Source organism: Pomacea canaliculata, linkage group LG1 (assembly GCF_003073045.1).
Source record: "Pomacea canaliculata isolate SZHN2017 linkage group LG1, ASM307304v1, whole genome shotgun sequence".
NCBI classification, from domain to species: domain Eukaryota; kingdom Metazoa; phylum Mollusca; class Gastropoda; order Architaenioglossa; family Ampullariidae; genus Pomacea; species Pomacea canaliculata.
The window spans coordinates 42008491-42028895 of record NC_037590.1 but is presented as its reverse complement, the minus strand read 5'-3'; the positions used below and the strand labels follow the sequence as shown (position 1 = coordinate 42028895).

General features: G+C 43.8%; 3 protein-coding genes across 7 annotated transcripts; 1 reads left to right on the top strand and 2 right to left on the bottom strand.

Annotated features, from left to right (window-relative positions):
• Positions 1 to 3600: 3600 nt before the first annotated feature.
• On the bottom strand, positions 3601 to 9421 carry LOC112573884. 5 transcript variants are annotated; one of them, XM_025254559.1, is made up of 2 exons: positions 9288 to 9421; positions 3601 to 6000 (listed from the first exon to the last, which is right to left on the bottom strand). In XM_025254559.1, exons 1-2 carry the CDS (start codon positions 9330 to 9332, stop codon positions 4411 to 4413), a joined length of 1635 nt encoding a protein of 544 aa, XP_025110344.1. In that variant the 5' UTR covers positions 9333 to 9421; the 3' UTR covers positions 3601 to 4410. The 5 variants fall into 5 exon arrangements, with proteins under 5 accessions (XP_025110344.1, XP_025110363.1, XP_025110334.1 ...); XM_025254578.1 differs by having other exon boundaries at positions 3601 to 5974; XM_025254549.1 differs by having other exon boundaries at positions 9279 to 9400.
• On the top strand, positions 7643 to 12575 carry LOC112573908. Its single transcript, XM_025254613.1, has 3 exons — positions 7643 to 7845; positions 9302 to 9444; positions 12426 to 12575. The coding sequence occupies exons 1-3, from the start codon at positions 7680 to 7682 to the stop codon at positions 12480 to 12482; spliced, it is 366 nt and encodes a 121-aa protein (XP_025110398.1). The 5' UTR covers positions 7643 to 7679; the 3' UTR covers positions 12483 to 12575.
• A 459-nt stretch (positions 12576 to 13034) lies between these two features.
• On the bottom strand, positions 13035 to 18586 carry LOC112573902 (serine-rich adhesin for platelets-like). Its single transcript, XM_025254600.1, has 4 exons — positions 18495 to 18586; positions 16979 to 17224; positions 16593 to 16685; positions 13035 to 14478 (listed from the first exon to the last, which is right to left on the bottom strand). Exons 1-4 carry the CDS (start codon positions 18547 to 18549, stop codon positions 13604 to 13606), a joined length of 1269 nt encoding a protein of 422 aa, XP_025110385.1. The 5' UTR covers positions 18550 to 18586; the 3' UTR covers positions 13035 to 13603.
• Between the last annotated feature and the right edge of the window lie 1819 nt (positions 18587 to 20405).

Genomic DNA, 20405 nt, shown 5'->3' with positions numbered 1-20405 from the left:
CACAGGTGAGAAAGTGAGATTCAGCATGTGTTGTTCACTTGTCGAATGAACAAATAAAACACATTCCTTGGGCGAATAAATCTCGTGTTGTCTCGTGCATGGTAAACCCGCGAACAGAAGTTGTGGAAGCATCATCATTCTTAAAGCTTTTCGTTTCATTCTTGAATCTGGTGTATGCAGGCCCGTTCTTAGCCCCCGCGGGGCCCGAGGCAAAGGGCATGTGCGGGGCCCTTACGCCACGATCACACGGTTTTAGTTGGGATCTAAAGTCACTTTTTTCCTCAGGGATATCTCGTCTTTTATCATTGACAGCACGCTGCATACACATTACAACATAAGCCTACGATTAATTTATTTGTAACGTTCGTCAATAGGTTACAATCAAAAGCGCGGGGCCCCTTGAAGCGCGGGGCCCTAGGCAGATGCCTCGTCCGCCTGCCCCTAAGCACGGCCCTGGGTGTATGTTAGCACTGAGTTAGAGCAATAAAATTCTCTTGAAATTGCTTGAGAGTGACACTTCATACTTTTTGAATTCCCCTGTCCTGAAAAAATTAGGGCAGTTAATTGTGTTAGGTAGTGCCTCCACATAATTATTTCTAAGTGTAAGGTACTTACCTGCTGGCGAACTGACTTCTAATTCAGCGTTTTGTTCATTTTCAGTCTTGAGCATAAAATTTCCCGCAAACTGAAAAATTAAAAATTAATAACTTGCAAACTATTTGAGGGAACGAGAAAATACTTGGTATCATTTAAATCAGGATTTCAAAATGTGTTTGGTTTGACAATCGCTTTAGAGTTGCTGCTCTCAGCCACACAGCTTTATTCGTCCACAGCCTGATCCTCAACCATCCTCAAGACATGTCCGGTCAGACTCCTTTCAAAGACTGACAGTTGCGTTGCACGACCATCTTTGTGTATATGTATGCTCTGGGAATAATATTGATGCGGCCCCTGAATAATATTCATAAAACGTTCACGCTTCACTTGTTTTCTTGTAGCTTGTGACCCAGTGCTGTGATGTTTGACCCTTGACCTCATGGCGGCCTCCAGCCTCGTGAGGGGAACGTCACCAATGACGTAATCTGTTCACATTGCGAGAACCTCAGAATGACGTCAGTTGCTATGGTGACTGCGCAACATGGCATCATCTCATCTTTATTCATGAGCGACACCCGAGCCGTGCGCGTGCATCGTCTAAACATAGAAAGTTTCTGTCGGAGTGACACGAGACGCGGAAACGTCCATCTATCATAGGGCTAAACACCAACTGCAGCGCCCCCTTGTGAAGAGGGGCCCAGCGGGCCACAGGCCCCCAATTTATGGAAGTCGTCTCCATAACACAAGTCAGAAAAATTGCTCCCCTGCCCCCCCACAGCGAGGTCCTGACGTCAGCCTCGTCCTGGTGCTGGGCTGCCATCTGACGGACGGTTTGGCGGAGTCTGGGATACATGGGCAGCAGACTTTACAAAGTTTACAGCTGCAACATTACAACACGTCCTTCACAGGATACAGCTATTTCAGTTATTAATTATTGTTTGGATTATTTCTTCTTTTTTAATAACATTCGTGACAAAAACTTTATCGTCCCACCAATGTATGGACACACACACACAGAGCACTCTATCGCAAAGCCGATGGGAAGAAAAAAATTCACAAGAAAGACAGATAGATGAGAGAAACGAGAATTGCTTGTAAGCCACGTAGACCGTGACAGCAGCAGATTGTTACAATCATTGTGTAGACATGACTGTTGACAGAGGTAGACAAGTCTTCATTCCTGCTCCTAGTCCAACAACACGATCACGATGACGAAGCGGTTCTTTATTCTTTCTCTCGTCCTGATGGGCTGGTGTGGAGAGAAGGCACGAGGCGCTGAAGGTAGGACGGGGAATGGACGTCAGTTTGAAGACCGAATTGGGTGCCAGACTCACGTAGGAATCATCCGTCAGTCTGACGGCGCTGGCACAAACCGCCAGAAGGAGCCACGAGTCTGATGAGGTCAGGAACTTAGGATCCGCCAAAATGGCCAGCAGCGCGATCGAGAAAAATATTTGTTATTAGGATGAAGTGAATCCTTTATCTTGTGATTGGAGTAGCCACACTGTGCCGCAGACATCATTGTGCCAGAGAGTGCCCGAGGCCCTCCAGCTCTGTGTACGTTAATGGATGTGCGATTGAGCGCGTGTTTAAACTCATTCAAACCAAGTCTCGCGCAGTCTCGTTCAGTCTAGCGAGAAGCGAGATTAAGGTCTACTCTCGTGCACAGACTGCGGATGTCATTTCTCTGGGTAAACATTTTGTCTTTTGTAGCAGAATGATGTGATAAGCAGATAGGAAGAGGCGTGACCCTCGTCAGTCACTCACTGTTAGAGACCAACGATCAAGGGAACAATGTCACGTGACAGAGATTTGCTTAGAATCGTTTAGGATCGCCAATCCCTAGACAACCACAACGAATGTCACACTTTTACTGTTGTTGCGAGATGAACCAGACCAGGCGGTGTGGAACATAGCGATGAAAATACAGAGCAACGTCTGTAGAAAAGTGTGGCATCTGTCATTTACCTGAGAAAGTAAACTGATTGGTGTGTAATCAAGTGAGACGATTCAGTTCTTGTGTTGTGTAAAAGTCCACGTCTCTTGTCGTCCATTTTGACCTGTCTTCCTGTCTTCACGAGATGAATGCAGTTTTGCTGTCTAACCATCCTCCTCTCAACACTACTATATATTTGCTTACCATTTATTCAGTTCTGAAGCTGTCTAAAAGAATAGCATTTTATTTTCATTTTTATTTTGTTTGCAGTTCTCTCTGATTGAAGTAATGTTCCTACACCCACCTCACTGACCATGCGCGCCATTGTGTGCAGTGACTTCATCGTCTGGACTCGTGGTGATGATGATGGAGTCTGCTTCTACTGCTTGCGATGTACCTTTGACAGGAACCATGGCTGTGGTGCCCTGATTATCAGCTTGACATACTCTCTCATCTCTCTCATCATACTCTCTTCCTCCTAGTCTCCACTCTTTCCGCTTTTTTGCAGGCTTTGGCAACATCGTTATCGCGGCCAACTATAAGTTTGTACTAGTCTTCTTTTTGCTTTTTCTTGTTCTTCCTGTACATCTTCTTTCTGTTCTTCTATTCATTTATCGAGCACACACAAGTATATTATTATTATGATTATTGTGAGTTATTTATCTTTCATGTCTTTTATTACAATCTGTAAAATAGTCTGGAAGCCTGAATTGTCTGTCAAAATGTTCCTGCAGTTCTTCTGGAAACTGTCGCAGTCTTCAACATAAGGTAAAGGGAAGGAACTCAATAATAGTAACACTACTGCTACCCTACAGAGCTACCTTTCCTGGTCTGTGTGTGGGGGACCATCTCTCTCACGTGTGTGTGTTGGGGGGGACCATCTCTCTCACGTGTGTGTGTTTGTGTGTGTGAGACAGAGAGAGGGAGAGTTCGTGAACGTGTGTGTTTGTGTGTTCCACGGACTCAAACGTTTCTAACGATCGTTCACGTCACGATGAGGTCGTCTGCCACTTGAGGAGGTGGCGGTCGCTTCATTTACTTCCTTGAGAAGCCAACATCATCAGGGATCTTATTGAAGTTTATTTTATTTTGACAGCTGTGATCAGAACATGCGTAGGTGAATGTCTACACAGTGTGTGTACATATGACCGCACGCACCTCTGACAACATGTTCAGTTAAGAAAGAGCTTGTGTATCAACGTGTGAATATATGTACAGCATAACACTTTATGTTACTGCATTTACATTTATACATTATGTGATCCTGTTTCTCGCACATGGAATAAGATAATTCTATGTTATATACTCAACAAAGCTACAAAGATCCCTGAAGCAGAAAATGTACAATGTAACACTTTATCTTACTGCATTTACATTCATACACAATGTCACCCTGCTTCTCACATACAAAAATATATTTCTACATAATGTAATCAGTAAAACTACAAAGATCCCTCATGCAGAAATTCAGCCTGACCAATAGACGAGTGTCCATCAGTCAAAGTTATTGTCAGCAGGAAGAGGAAGAGAAGTAAGTACAGCAATCAGTTGAATGTTTTGTGGATGAGAAGACAATCATGTGTAAGTACGCACTGCAGTACAAACCGCGTGTGTTTGTGTATTCACCATTATGCCGTCTATTTTCTGACTCTTGTGGGTTCTGTTTGTTTTTTTGTGTTGTTGGTTTTTTTTTTTTTGTTTTGTTTTGTTGTTGTTTTTTTTTTTTTTTTGGGGGGGGGGGTTGGAGCTCTATATACTCTGTTATTCCTGTTGTTGCTATTGCTGTTGTTGTTGTTTCCAATGTTGTGCGGCAGCTACAACTATTTCTTCAGCTTCGACTCTCCGTTGTCTCACGTGGCCAGGGATGCACTTGCCCACTAATGTGACGTAAACACCGCAGATCCGTAAACAAAGCAGATGGCGCTGTACGCTGGTATGATCAAAAGGTCAAAGGGCGGGAGGCGGTACTGCCCACCACCCACCCAGCCTCTAGCCCCCCACAGCAGCGGACACACCAGCGCCTCCAGAACAAGCACATTGCATACCAAGAGAAGGTACTCACTCAGACAGATGCACACCCGACATTTAGAACTAACCACCTGTTGGTCGACAGAAGTTCCACCTCCTGTCTTCAGCTCAGTCTTCCTCTGGGCTTGTGTGGGAGGAGGAGTCGACAACGGGCGTTCTTTGATGTCGTCTTCGTAATATAGCTGTTGCTCAGGGGAACAGTTGCAGTGCATGCTGGGATATCGGTCTGTAAATAGTTGTTTGGTGTTACACAGGTCGTCCTTTGAATGATGGTTCTGGACCGTAGCAGATGATGAGACTTCAGATTTTAGAACATTTGTTTTGCAGTCACAATGATCAGAAACCCCTGACGACCACCACGTGACCAGTAAGCAAGACAGTGCCAGAGGAAGGATAAAACACAGATAAACAAATATTTCAGTCTGAATATTCTTCACGCATAGCCATGGTGTCTCACTCTCGCATGCCTTGGCCGAGGGCGATGCTTGAACTAGTGCCACATCAACCTGAATACCTGAAGTCTTTTTTCTCTTCCAACTGTTTTCTGTTCCCTCATGTGCGACAGTGTCCCTCTGATCGTACCTTAGCAATTGTACAATCACATAATGTCTTGTCTTTGACAGGGTCAGGTCCGGCTCTCCGCCTTCATCTGTCGAGTGTCGCTCTTGTATCGTCAGCACCTCGCTAAGTCTACGCTCACCCACGTCGCCTTCAGACACTGACTCATCATCTAAAGCATGCATGGACTTCTGAAGACCTCTGACCACTCCCTCCTCCACAGGAAACCTTAAAAATATTTCATTATCGAAGCATGCAGTTTCACAGAAACAGGAATTTGTATTCGGGTACAAATAAAATACCACTGACATCACTAGTGCCACTGTCCACAGGTAAGACAGAAGAAAAGGTAACACAAGCCCAGGTACTTTTCCACCCCGTTTCCTCGAATTCCTGGCAAAGTCTTGTTGCTCACCTTTACCTTGGCAAGTTTCATGAGCTCCTACTGTGATGTGACAAGCGTTTCCTTCTCTGGGTGAGCCCCGACCTAACGATGGGTGACGTGGGTGAGAGGTGGGGAGTGAGCCGGCTCCCTCTTCTACAGTCTCTCCGCCATCAGTATTCTCGGCTGGACAAGAGGAAGAAAAGGTCATCGCGCATGCGCACGCCTGCACCATTAATAGAGCGGGGAAAAGACCAAGGACGCGGCCCAGGAAGTGCTCGAGTGAGGCGAACGGACTTCCGGTCAAGAGCGTGAGCACGTGGTGAAGCAGAATTGCCTCCCCTGATGTCAGCATCCCAACATACGCCGCGCGGGCCGTGAGGGTCAAGGAGGCTTGATGTGGTAACACCAAGTGCAGCAGCAGGGGCAGGGCAAGGGCCATCATCGTGATCATGACGATAGTGACTAGCCAGCTGAAGCAGAGAAGGAGGAACTCCATCTGAAGCAGAACAACACAGGCAAGGATGGACAGATCGATCAATGGATGAATGAATCTCTTCTTATTTTTTCTGTTATACTGTCCATTTCTATAAATATGTCCAAAACAAAACAATCAGTCATGTTTTAAAGATAGCGATTTATAGCTTAATTTGGCAGAATAGGGAAAAAGATTGGGGAAAAAAGGCGAAAGTACAGTCTGTCGGCATCTGTAAGGGTGATGCTAAGCTTAAGACTGACATCGCCTCAGACTAAAGTATCACTCGTCACACACGTGGCAATGTTACACGTGTACATTATATTCCTCACGTTGCTGTCTGGGGGCATGTTTCACAAACTCCGTGTCTGACAGACACAGACAAACATTACAAACTGAGAGGTGGACACAGGCAGAAAGAGAAAAAATTTCTGTAGCCACAAATGTCATGCTCGTAAATGTCTGATAGTCTGCTGGGTGGGATGTAGTGTCCTCCAATGAACTGTGACTGATCAACAGGCACATTTGGACTTTTGCACAACCGACTGTGTTCAAAAATGTAAAGCAAATATATCTGCAATGAGCAGAACGCCCCAAAAATGCAAAAATCGTATTTTAATGAAATGTTTCCTTTTTGTCAAAAGTTCTAACTTTATTGACTGCAAGAAAAAAGTAGTTTCTGATAACATTTGCACTGTCAGACAATAATTATAAACAGAACAGGCCCCGGGTTTCATTTTTAGTCACCTGGTGCCCGCTCTCCTTCTGTCTTTCTTTTTCCTTTTCCTCGCCAAAAACGTCACAAAACAAAATTGCGTCATACTTTAGTGACACAGCAACCCCCTCCTCCCCTCTAGAACTAAAGCTCGAGCTGAGCCAGCATCCCACACGTGACAGCCACATCCAGTCGACATGTCCTGCTAGCGGTTGTCAGCCATCTGGCCATCGACATGGGCCCAGGCTTTGCCTGCAGGAGCTAGTCACTGACACTGCCACATGTGATACCTGTGATACCTGTGATACCTGTGATCAGTTTGTACAGGTGGGTTTGGTCCTTCTCAAGTTCCATGACTTCCAGTTCTGGAAGAGGATCGCCGTCGGCAATGAAACGAAATCACTTCAGGAAGTGGCGATGATGCACATTTAGCCAAAAGGTTCTTTCCCCAGTGTGGGTCCTTTAGTTGGACCAATGAGTGTTTTGCAGAGCTGGTGGAATGGAAGCTCGTTCAAGTGTGACGAGTAAATGAACCACTGCCGAGGGAGACGAGTGTGAAGCTGTAACAGATGTATCACCTCACTGTGATGCCCAGTGTTCACAGCTGTGCTGTGGGCTTCAACTGCCATCATCTTGTCTGTAATTCCCCTTTCTTCAACTGCACTGTCAATGCTATCAGCAATAGCAAAGCTTGTGCCTCGTTCCAGTCTTAAATGACTCAGAGAGAAAGTTCCAGACATCACTACACCCTGGTCACGTCCTTGTAACTTCCTGCAGCGTTCCTCTGGTCCTCCTGAAGCTGTCATCGTGTCCACACAGAAAATGGAAAGACAACCTGGCGCTGGTTTGGTTAGTACCTCTTGCTCCCACACAAGATTTTATTCTCCTTCCTCAACCCATTCATTAAACACCGAGCAAAAGGCTGACTTTCCATGACCCGGCGTGTGAACACCTCCGACTGTAATCACGATGTCACAGATCAATAGGCATGGACGCGTGGATGCATGGATGCGTGGACAAATTATTTTACCTTGCAACAAAAATACAAGACAGGCAGCAGCTTGTTCAGTGCAGTTGTGGGCTTCACATGAGACCCGGGGCTCGCAGTCTGCATCGGAGGACAATACGAGTGGAAAGAAATATAGAGACACAAGGTAGTGAGAGAGTTCAGCCCCCTGTGTTCACAGTCTCACCTCGTGACTGGTGTGTAGATGTGCGTGTGTGTGTGGTGTATGTGTGTGTATCTCTGGTGTGTGTGTGGTGTGTGTGTGTGTCTGTAGTGCGTGTGTGTGTTCGTATGCCTGTGGCGTTAGCGAGGCGTAGCTTGGGATAATAAGGTGACGTCACTGTCGCCTACAAGACAGGGGGAGGGGGCGCTGAAGTGGATGGAGGGGAAATCACGTACACAGAGAAGAAAGAAAAATGTTGTTATTGATGAAGACGTGTATTGTTGCTGCTCAGAATTTTGAAATTTTCATCAGCTTTCGGATTCACCGATGTTTGCAAGCTGCTGCAGGACCTTTGACATTACCTTGACCCATCTGCAGGCTTTCCACGATTTTTTCTCTTTTTTTTTTTCTTTTTCTTTCTGTCTTACTCTATTTTTATCCTCCCCTCTCTTTGCTTGTGTAAATGAGAGAGAGAGAATGAGTGAGTGTGTGTTTTCACGCTCATGTGGTCGTTTGTGTGTTTGTATGTCGTGTATGTGTGTGTCTCAGTAGGTGACGAGAAAGTGCGAGAGAGAGAGAGAATTGTTTGAGAGAAATGCAGCATCTGTTACATTTTCATGCCCAGTTCATCCTGTTAACCTCTGCCGTACGATAAGGATGTTAGTTATTTGTTATTATATATCTTACAGACGTGTACTATCGAAAGTTAATTGTATTTTTATTTCCACGCTCCACTTTATGAAGATGTTAATGATGATGGCCGCTCTTGTTCACGTTCCCATGGAAATAGGTTGAGGCCCACTCAGTAAAAATTCGAGTTGTATAGATTGTGCATAAGCTCAGAGATGTCTCAAATAATTCCAGCTGCTGCTGTGATATTAATTTCTGTCAGATACAGCTGGCACAAAATATGTACACAATCTGACCAAAAATAGAGCTCACTATTCCGAACTGACAAGAAAGGAAAATAATTTCGATCTGTTAAAAAAAACGCTGGATATGTGTGTGTATATATATATAAATCGAAAAGAGAGAGTGCCCCTGTGTGGAAGAACTGCTACATATTTCAACAGATGAATATCAAGGCGAGTGAACTCCAATAATCTCATTTTTTGAAAAGTAGTCAAACATGAAACATCATCAAAACTGAACTAGTCCAGTATCACGAGCAAAACAACCCCAGATGGGGGTAAAAAAAAAGCTATAAACAATAATGTTAATCTTACAAATAATATCGTCCAAAAAAGCGAAATAGTGGGAGTAGTCTACTGTAGCCACAATTCGATCCTCACCAAAAGGTTTGCAACAAAATGTCAAAGAGAGACTGGCTCACCAGACTACTTACCTCCCCTGCTCCCAGTGTCCCCGATCAGACTGAAGCCCAAAAAGTTTCAATCGTATCTGTGAGAGGTGTATACCTTGCTTACCTGTCTGGTGCCAGGTGTCAGCAGCACCGCCCCACCCCCAACCATGGTGACCAAAAACCTCCCTGCACATGCGCATTACAACTCGGAGATGAAAATCAACCCATCTGATCCCCGGTCCTGCCTCCCAAGTTCAGCCAACTGTTCTTACAGGCCGCAGGTAAGTCGTACCTGTAGGCTGACAGCGGCGACCTCCACGTGTCTTATTGATTGTTTACCTGTCAAACATGGCAGATACACGTGACCTGACTTCCTCGTCCTTGGGGAGACCAGGTAACCCTAGCATTCGAACCTATGAGCTCAAACCACTTACTTATCTATATTGTTTGTTTATTTGTTATTGTAAAAGTTATTCTGATGCCAATGTCCGGCTGGGCACCACGATCAGACCTTCTACATCTCTAGGATGATCTCACTGTTACTGGTAGCTGCTGGTAAAGTTTGAACTAGAAGTCAGCAATTCAGCGACATACTTTGTGTTGTTGTTGTTGTTGTTGTTGTTGTTGTTGTTGTTGTTGTTGTTGTTGTTGTTGTTAAAGTGTATGTCCCAGAACTTTATGATATAGCGCTCAACACACAAAAGCAAGGTTTTATTGCTAACCTGTACTAACAGCAGCATCTTTCTTTGTCCATGGGGATGTTTCTTCGCGCCATCCTCCTGTCTGCATGCTCCATGTGGGTTCTGCCTGTCCTGGCTGGAAACTGATGAGACAGCATGACAGCTGGTTGTAGGACTCCTACAGTTCTAAAAGTTCAACGAATAAAAAGAGAATCCTATTGTAAATTGTGTTCTTGGCAGTGAATAATTCTCATCAAATATTACATAATCGTTGCCAGTTTCAGGATTAATATTTGTTCAGCTGTTACTCTCTCCCCCGCCCCTTTTGTCTGCCACCCCTATCCCTCAGTCCCTCCTGCCCGAGAAGTTTCGACAATGTTTCACAATATTGTTGTGTAGTATCAGTGGTTGATCATCTGCCAGCCTCTAGTATCAGCATCCAGTCATCTGTCACAGCTTACTGTTGCTTTCCTGTCGTGCTGACGTGTACAACAGCACAGAGCTCTTGTTTCACGACAGACTGATAATAAATCAACGAATTGTTCATTTTTCTGGGCCTTTCCCTCTTTCCTCCCTTCTTTCCTCGCCTCGTGCATCCTTCCTTGTACTCTTAAAGTTTTGTCATCCTGTTTGTCCTTTTTCTGCTCGTTAACCCCTGTTTACTTTTTTTCTAATTTTTTTTGTTGTGCCCCGCACTGTCGTCGTCTTAGTCGTCGTCGTCTTCCTCCTTTTCTCCTCCTCCTCTTCCTCCTCCTCCTCTTCTTCTTCTTTCGCTCTCCTGCTCTCTCTCTCTCTCTCTCTATCTATCTCTTGGTACATTCAACCTTTCAAGCTTATGCAAATTTATGAACGAATGAAACCTTTTCTTTACCATCTGTGACAGCAAGCTTGAGTGTGAACACACATCTTTGCACACTTTCTGTTGATATCGACAGCGAACTGTTTCACTTTGAGCGCGTCCTGTATCCCTAACACATGGACTGTTTGAAAGAATGAAAAAGATTTATTTTCTCATTTAATTCTTTATTTAGGACGCCCCTGTGGTCAGCGTAGAAACTCAATTGCTCTGAGACGCAGACGCTTTTAAAGAAAATGGAAAAACACTAAGAGCAGACAGGAAGGACGGAGACATAAATATGTACTCATGCTAACGAGGTGACATGCAGGCACGGAGGAGGGGTAGTGATCTAGGTTGAAAGCAGAAGTTGACAAAATGGACCAGGCGGCTCCAAAACATTGGCCTGACATTTGCAGCCCGAGGGGAAACTTCATTAAAAGTAAAGGCCACAAAGTGGTTTGTGTGCGGAGAGCTGCGCCATTGCCCGCAGTTCAAACATCCTCTATTGACGTCACATCGTCCTCCTAATCCAGCCTCAGCTCTCCTCCAGTCGTGGCAGGGTGTTTGGCAGGGGCTCGCCCTGTGTCTTCACCGCCCAAAACAATAGCTTGGAGTCGATCAAACATTCCAACACGCAGGTAAAGTTGCATGACACGTTGTACAACACCTCACATCCTTGGGAGTCAGTGCACTCGTGTGTCGGGTACAGTGACGAGGAATGACCCCCCTAGCCACGTGTAACATGTTTGTACGACAGTGAAATATTCAAAACACACAGAAATGTATTCACAGCAAATAAAATGTGGAGCACAAAATTGAAAGCAATCGAAGTTCGACTTAAGGTTGAGGTTAGCCAGACACCAAACAAGTTATTTTGCGGCGAGCGAGAAAAAATAAGCAAATCAACAGAAAAATAATGCAAGGTGTTGTTCCCGAGCTACACTTCATAACGGCAAGATATTCAACAGGACCAGTTGGTGGAATAATCCCATGAGTCACGATTCTTGCGCAGTGGTAATGAGCGCGTGTAATACCCTGCAGCTGGTGCCAGCAGACGACATAATTCCCAACGGTCCGCACGCGACACCAACAAAGCCTAATGAAGGCACGTGACAGCTGGGCCTTGGTGCCGACAGTCAGATGGACGTGTCGAGGGTCGAACCCGAACATGATGACAGCGATCGAGGTATTGAGCGCCTCCCTATGACGTCATCAAAACATGCGGGGAGGACAGGCAGCCTCCCAGTCACTCAAAGGTCACTTGGGTGCTTGCGACACATAATCATTGCTTTTGTTGTGCTTTAATGTTCGGACACTGGAAGAAGAAAGAATGTCATTCCTGCTGCCTGTAGTTTACTTCACCTGTACACGTAAACAAAAACACAGTTGATACGACTGTTGCGGACGATGGAGAGAGCACTCGATCGGCTGTTATTTTCTGTTATATTCATTGAAAGTAAAGTTTAACGAAAGTGAGTCAATAGCAATGCTTTAAAATTATTCTACAATGCACAGGATTCATGAATTTATATTTGATAGCATTTTAGAGCTCTTACTTAGAAGATATAGATTGTGTATACACATGTAATATTACGATTAGGAAAAAAATCAGTTCTAGGTAACCTCTTAATATGAGCAGAAGCCAGAATGCAAAATTTGAAAGGGACTAGGGTCAAAGGATATTTATTACTTTTATTCTTGCATGTGGAGACATGCTACACAATGTACAACTTTCTTGCCGCAGCTCCCGATGCTTTTACTGGTCCAGAATTGTCTGTCCACTTCTCCCCTTCGCCGATGACGTCCATTTCCGGCAGAGTAGCCTCACAAAGCTTGTGGTAAGCTGGTTCTCTCATAATACAGATGGTGGCAAGTTGGTGCCCCTCAAAATGAAGTTTTATTTGTTCATTTTTGAGGTAACTTATGAAGCGTGATAAGAGTCTGACTAGTTTGTAAGCCGTGCACATAAATAGCACCTCACTGCAATAAGAGAAACTTCATCTTTTTTATCGACCTTCGCCAGGTTGACACAAAGCTTCTGGAGGTAGGGAAGATGGCGGCCTTCTGAACTTCATTCGCACCATTTTTGTGCACGATTCACAACTTTATACATCGTTGTGTGTGTGTGTTTGCCAAGAAAATAAGACTACAGGCATGTGGTGTTGTCAGGCCCACAAGCAGGTTTAATACCTTTTAATGTAATACTTAGTACGAGGCATGTTAAGCTTTTAAAATATATTTGTGTATTTACATTTCGTTAAGTAACGCCAGTGTCCTTCTGTGCTGACGACTCACCATGAACACTACTACTAATATTAATAAAAGAACAACAAAAAGGAAAAGAAGGAGACGCTAAAGAAGTAGAAAAAAGGGGTAGAAGTAGGAAAAGGAGTTGATGAACTGGTAAAAGTCGAGGAAGAAGTGAATGATGCGACAGAAGTAGTGGAAGAAAATGTAGAAGATGAAGTAGTGGGAAATAGATGTAAATGAAGTAGTAAAGGTAGAATAAAAAGTAGATGAAGTGGTAGATGTAGAGGAAGAAATAGAAGCAACAGAAGAGCAACATTGCGATTACACCTCGCTCATAGATAAGGGCAGACAAGTGTCTGATGGCCGGTCACCATCCTTGCATCAGCATAGACACACTCACAAACAACTTATTTAAGCATATAAAGTACAGCACAAACTAGTTTATTGTGGCAAATAATTGTAATAAAATGTGGACAGAGCTCAAATACATTAAATATTAAGTTAATTTACATTTATATACATTGAAGAAAAGAGAAGGGGATGATCAAAATGTCCTTTTTAAATTAACAAAAAGAAAATAAAATATTATTTTTAAAAAGTAACATGTTGCAAGTGGAAAGAGGTCGACATCGCCCCACACTCCATGAACAACTAACTCGTCCTCCCACCTGTTCAAGCGGTTATGCCCCTTTTGTTCCGTTGGGCCTTGGCTTGAGTGCACATGGCTGCGATGTCTGCTACCACAAGGAGCAAGAATGGCACCACACAGATGGCAGTGATCATGACCCCACAGGTCACCGCCGACACTCGTCCGTCAGGTGCACTCGTCTTGCGGCGCTTGAGGCTGGACACGTTCCTCCTGTCGACGGCCAAGGCTCTGGCCAACAGCAACGCTCGGGCCTCTGCTTGCTGTACAGCTACCTCTGGGGTCAGCCTGTCACATGACTTGCATCTGCAGGCCACGAGAACTGGAGTCGGTGCTGGCGATGACCCAGAGGTCACATTTTTTGACAGACCGCTGTCAGATGGAGTGACTGCTGAAGTCAAAGATTCTGTCCCGGGTGGCTTCGAAACCTTTGCTCCGCTGAAAGGCGATGTCGAGGGCGACATGACGGAAGTGACGTTAACGGCCTGCGACGTCATTAGAGCCGTTGAAGTGACCCGAGATGTCAAGGACATGGCAGCGCTGACATCACTAGACTGTACACCTGTAGGGTCAGTCACAGGTGTTAAGATGACCTCTTGAGTGCCGAGGTTTCGATCGCTTGTGATTTCGATGCGCGTTACCTCTGACGTCAGAGTCGAACTTTCCTCTGAGTGGCTAGTTTCCATGGATGCGGGAGAAAGCAATTTGCTTCCACTAGTGGAGGCTGTGAGGGAGGAAGCGTTCGGAAAGCCCGAGAGTGTGGAGGTGTCTGTGGTAGGGGCGATGTTGAGGTCGGTGGCCATACTTGAACTGTCCCAGGAGGCTGTGGTGCTGTCTGTGCTGAAGGTCACGAGTTCATCTGTCGCCACACTCGTGCTTTCATCTGCTGCTGTCGTTGTTGCTGTAACAGGAAACGTGTTAGAAATGTCCACAACAATTGATTCAAACACCGTTCCTTAACAAACACAGTAACTGGCAAGTTTGAAGCTTTTTTACTGCACTTGTGAAAATCGTATTGTTGATGTTGCTGACACTAGGAAAACTGAAACGTGAAAAAAGAAATACACGAATAATTGTGATCGAAGAAAATGCAGTCAGCCGTAAAATCAAGATGAAGTTTGTCCACGGAAAGAATTGTTATTGTTGCTGTACATACATAAGGCATACACGACCTTCTGTCGCCACAACTAATATTAAAGATGTGCGAGTAACAGCCGCAGAGATGCTACAGACACTGAGTACAAGTAAACAACCTTGGGGCAGCAATAATATTGAAGGGTCTTAAAAAGACGAGGCAAACATCTACCCTAAATAAACACTTAAGTGAAGAGGAGGAAGACAAAGGCAGATAAAGAAAGATAAATCTGTGAGCAATAATAGAGGACATTAGATTGTCTGAGGAAATGACATTTGATGACAGGAGGAGGCGCCAAGCACATTATCAAAGACAGAAATAGGTGTCTATTAAACTGATGGACTAGGATACAGAGACCTGTACAACTGCCATCTGAAGACTCCAACTACACACAAAGAACCTGTCAACCGGCAGGTCCTACAGGAGGAGGTCTTTATAGTCTTCAACATTTCCAAGGGAGGAAAGCTACTGGTCAAAGGGGCAAACTGCTTGGAGTATAAATGTCACTCTGTGCCAGGAGGGTAGGGAAATAAAACAAAGTATCCACAAGAATAGTCATTTAAACAACAAAGAGAAAACCTTGTACAGTCCCAAGTCATCAGCCGAGTTAGAAGTCCTCCTCTGACAAACTTCTATCAGACAAACAGACTTTACATCAAGCAAATCTTCATTTCTCATATCCTCATACAAAAGCTCAGACCCTAACTCAAATTTGACATGGATGTTTGCATGTCTTCTTTATTCAGCATTTACAAGGATAAATAAAGATATGATGTACTAAAGAAGATGTGTGTGCATGTGTGAGTGTGTGATTGTTTAGTGTGTTTGTAGGGACCTTCGGAATATGGGAATATGTTTTAATAGAGACATCATATATTTCCGTGACTTTTTCCACTGATTTAAATATATGAATCATGTGTTAGCATCCTTAAATAGCTATAGTAGAATGCCATATTAGGTTATAAAATACATTTATTATTGCACTTTATTTGCTGACACACAAAACAACTTTAGGCTAAACTAAAAACTATGAAGATAATTACTATTAGTATTAATAATTATTAATATTGATGATGCTGATATATTGCATATCTTGTACCCATTTGTGAAGTAAATTTCACCATAACTATGTGTAGGGAGTACTTGATGTGAGAAGCTAATCGGGCATTGAACCAGCGCGTTCTCAGTTTGAACGCCAGCGCTTGTGAGTCACGTGAGCCTGACTGACAGACTGTGGTGTGGTCAGTACTCATTACTCAACACCTCAAAGGTCGCTTGAAGATTTATAGGCGGTGTACAGGAGGTCAACTAGCTCACTCCTTCTCAACTGCCCTTTGGGAAATTTGTTTCAGGCTTCAGAAGGATGTTTTCAATGGAGTTTCTCTCTTTGTGCTAGAAAACCTCACAGGACCAGCCCTTAACGACTTTCGTGTTTTCTTCAAAACTGGCTAAACACCTATATATCTGCATCGCCTTTCATGCAAAAGATGGGAAAAAAATAGAGAAAAAAGACATCAGCACCAGACTGGAAAGGGGACGCCACACCAGAGATTTCGATAAACAGAGCACAGCCAGGGGTCAGCTAGGGGTCAGTTAGGTGTCAGCTAGGGTCAGCTAGGGGTCAGCTAGGGGTCAGCAGATTATATTGTGTTGCTGCCTGACATAAATCTGACTCAGAAAAGCACCAGCCGCTAAGGTCAGGTTGAATAAGATTTGGTACAACACAGATTTGCTGCTAAACATCAGTTGTAAAACATGTCTATTCCATCAATGTGCAATAATAACATTTTAAAATGTAAAATTCCTACTCGCCCAGTCTGCCTTCGCTAATTGTACTTTCTACCTCTACCTGAGTTACTCCTAGCATACGACGCACTCACCTGGCAGCACTGTGTAGGTGATGTTAAATCCCCGGTAGGTATATAAAGAGTCAGAAATGAAGAGCATTTGAAGAACATCCCCTGACACCTGGACTGGGAAGAATAAAAACAAACAAAATGTGTGACATACCTTCGCCTTACTTTCATACTATATTGCCCGCTTCTCTCTTCCCAATCCCTTTGTGTTCTTTCATTTTTTTTTCTTTCTTTCTTTTTTTGTCCCTCTTTAAGATCCTTAATGCATGTGTAAAAAAAACCTTGTTTTGTACTCACTTTCTCCTTTCTCACGCACACGCTGTGACAGTTAATAAACAAGATATTGCCAAAGGTAGATAACAGCCTCAAACACTTATTCTGACATTCCTGGCTTGTCCCACAAGCCCTACCTTCAGTGACCAGGGAGCCAGCGCCGCAGTACAGAAGAGAGAAGACTCTCACGTAGTCGTAGCAGAAGCCAGTCTTGCCCTGCAGGTCCAACTCCATGGACAGACGGACCATCAGCGGACCGGAACTGTCCAGGTGGGCCGTGTAGGTCAAATTCAAGTTGTTGCTGTATTGCTTGGGGTAGCCTGGGCTCAGGAAGGTACCCGAGTCCCCATAGACGTTCAGCACTGCCACGGAGGACGATGTTCCTGTAACATCATGGCAGCCGCCAGGAATGGTGAATATTCCGCTAAGATTCTTCACAAACAGCAGCCTTCCATTGACTTGCTCAGGCACTCAGCGTTTTGTTTTGATAAAAATTCCTGTTACCCGATGTTCTAGTTTTCTACTTTCTGCTTTCTCAGAGCTGGCGTTTTAAGATGGCTGCTTCCACACGTGTGAATGATATTCAACTGTTGACAGTATTGTTGCTGCTAGTTATGTTGTATTATTATTGGCTGAATATTAGTCAACGTGTGCTAATACTTCTTACCAGACCTACCTGCCCTCAAAATATCCTCATCAATTGCATTTTTACCTCAGGTACCTAATTTCCTCAGCATTTATCTCCTGGTCAGCAGTAAAATGAATCGCAACAGGTTCTCCACGGTCAATGGCAGTTTTCGTTTATTACAAGTGTCAAGGTGTTTACTTTTTGTTGATAAACATCCTCGATGTTAGAGATTTTAGCCGAAGTGCATAATGACAAGAGCGCAGACCGTAAACCTGGTGATAATCATAGACAGATGCTTGTTGTGTCCCAGTTAATTTGGAGTGTTGTTGTGTTGTTGTTGTTGTTGTTGTTGTTGTTGTTGTTGTTGTTGTTGTTGTTGTTGTTAAAACGTATTTACTGTTCTAACAGCTTCCTGTTTCGGTTCAAAAGGCAATTGGAATATGAAGTCATGTGATTTGTGGAGAAAGAGCAGACAAGCAGTGTCTTACACACAGAGTTGTGAATAATTAGTTTGCAGACATCCTTGACTGTCATCGAAAATAAGTTCTGGAGGAGTTTAGACTAAAGTTTCTTTGTCTCTCTTGACATGAGAGCTACAAGTATCGAGTAGCTGAGTAGTTTCCATAGCAACATTTCCCTCCTTCATTCACGCGCATGTCCTGGGCGCCAGTCTCCTTTCTACTTCCCACAATTAGGCTCAAATCGCTGAGCCTCTAAATTCGACACGGCAGGATTGAAAATTAAATCATGGTTTATAAAAAACAAAAATATAAAAATCCTTTGATTGAAAGTTGTATTTATTCTACAGAACAAATATTGCAGCTGACTGAATGATTCAAACATCGCGAACATAGTGTCATCAGCATTTGACAAGTTGAATTCAAAGATACATGTTGAGTTCTCTTTAAATTGTATTATACTTTAACTCAAATTTAACTTGCTTGGCACTTTCATAACTTTGTTATTATTATCTTTGAAAGGTTTATTATAAATATCAACATTTTGATTATCAGGTACTTGCCTACCTGACTGAACTGAGTCCACAAGGATTCCAGTCAGTAATATCACTGTTACCCGCATTGTTGGTCTCCTTGTTCTCTGTATGTATCCGTATTTGTTCTCTGTATGTATCCTTATGTTCCTTGTTCTCTATGTCTGCAGTTTCCTTGTTCTCTGTATGTCTCCGTAGTTTCCTTGTTGTTTCCTTGTCTGACAGCACGGAGGCGGATAAACAAAATGTCAAGTACTGAGAAAGTCGCCCACGACCATCAGGCAGGGACTGGACGGCAAGTCATCGATACCCTGGTTAAATATCGTTTAGTGATACAAGCAGCTGAGTGGTACTGCGCATGCAAGGCATTTTAAATTCGAATGAAAGAAGCTGGGATAGCGACCGATGCCAACACATGCAAAAACAGTTTTATTATTATGTATTATAATAGTTTTAGTACTGATGTCCTTTTTCATGTCTTTATTATTCCTTTTGATCTCTTATCACTGCTTTGTAGTCGTTTGAACTGTCATTACCCTCCCAGCAGTGCACGTCAATGCCATCCAACAGGAACCATTATTCATTCAGTTCACGGCCATTGCATCGCCATTTGGACCCGAGTCTTGTGGAGCAGGAAGAATGATGGAGCTCCGCATCATCAACCACCTTGAGTCGCCACAGCCTCAATGCTTCTCTCAGGTAACTTGTAAATCTCTGTGGTCATCACAGGTAGACGAGAGTCATTACACTTTCCACACAGAAACTGTGGCATAGAGATCACAGGTGGTGATTCCAGGTGCAAACTGCACGCATGATAGTGTGTCGCTGTTTGCAGGTGTGGACGCCCACACTAATCAATGATAATATTATTGTTATGTTGCCCATCAACAGAGTTTGTCAGGTAAGTGACTTCCTTTGAATGCAGAAGCTAGTGGTCAACTTTTAAACTGCCGACAACATAGAGAGGTCTGGAGTCACATTAATTAATGACAGAGCTGCTTGAGATCAGCATCACAAAGTCGATGTACGCATTATTATGGACTTCTGATGGATTTCCAGATAAAAATCGACGACAGACCAAGTTTTCATCACAGAATTCAAAGTGTTAAAAATCGTTCTCTTGATAAAAAGTTTTCTTTGCTCTGCTTAAGTCAGTTTTGACGACGTAAATAATTCTTACTATTCGGACTTTTTTGTCCTTTCTTTGGGAGATTCTATGTAGTGTAAACATTGTTCCGTTATGTCAGATGTTTTTTTTTCCTTTTATATCACAGTGCATGATAAATAACAGAGTATGATAGCCAGTTCACAGAGTTCAGTCTCTGTAGCGTGGTTCACTGATGATAGTACCACAGGAGATGGGGATGTTCTCAGCCTGCTCGCAGATTTCAAGAAAGAAAGCGAAGCCAGGGGTAGGCTACCTCACCCTTTTGTCTGTTGTGACATCTACTCAAACTGACTCACTGTTATCTACCTGGCTTGGTCATCTCGCTGATATTTAGCTCATTCCACCAGTTCACATACATTTTCCTGCGCAGAAGCGGTACAATGTAGTCCGTAAAAACTGAAACACACTGGCATCAGTGAGTTGACTGTTGATGTCTCACACTCTCGTCTGCTGCACAAACAATCACAGACAAAACTAAGGGACGACAGTCGTTCTCTCTGGAAACTCCCCGTCTGCTTAAAATGTGTGTCACGTGCGTGAAATACATTTAACCAGTCATAATGACATGAAATAATAAAGTCCATTTAACTGGTCACAATGACATAAAGACAACAACGGTAGGTAACTGAACCCAGACAAGAACTTAAGCCAATTCTCACTTGCTGCAGTTACCTTCCCTTGTTGCCTTCCACGTCTTTGGTAGAAGCGGAAACTGGTTCAGAGATGGCGCCCCCACATCATCTCTGAATACTGCGCTAGGGTTCGTAAAAAAATTAA

Coding starts and splice junctions, on each gene's coding strand:
- LOC112573908 (XM_025254613.1), top strand. CDS start 7,680: ATGGACGCGTGGATGCATGGATGCGTGGACAAATTATTTTACCTTGCA. Junction 7,846..9,301: donor AAGAAATATAGAGACACAAG/GTAGTGAGAGAG, acceptor GTCTGGTGCCAG/GTGTCAGCAGCACCGCCCCA. Junction 9,445..12,425: donor ACTGTTCTTACAGGCCGCAG/GTAAGTCGTACC, acceptor TTCTTGCCGCAG/CTCCCGATGCTTTTACTGGT.
- LOC112573884 (XM_025254549.1), bottom strand. CDS start 9,332: ATGGTTGGGGGTGGGGCGGTGCTGCTGACACCTGGCACCAGACAGGTA. Junction 6,001..9,278: donor GCACCAGACAGGTAAGCAAG/GTATACACCTCT, acceptor GTTCTGCTTCAG/ATGGAGTTCCTCCTTCTCTG.
- LOC112573902 (XM_025254600.1), bottom strand. CDS start 18,549: ATGCGGGTAACAGTGATATTACTGACTGGAATCCTTGTGGACTCAGTT. Junction 17,225..18,494: donor TGTGGACTCAGTTCAGTCAG/GTAGGCAAGTAC, acceptor ATGATGTTACAG/GAACATCGTCCTCCGTGGCA. Junction 14,479..16,592: donor CACCTACACAGTGCTGCCAG/GTGAGTGCGTCG, acceptor TTCCTGTTACAG/CAACAACGACAGCAGCAGAT.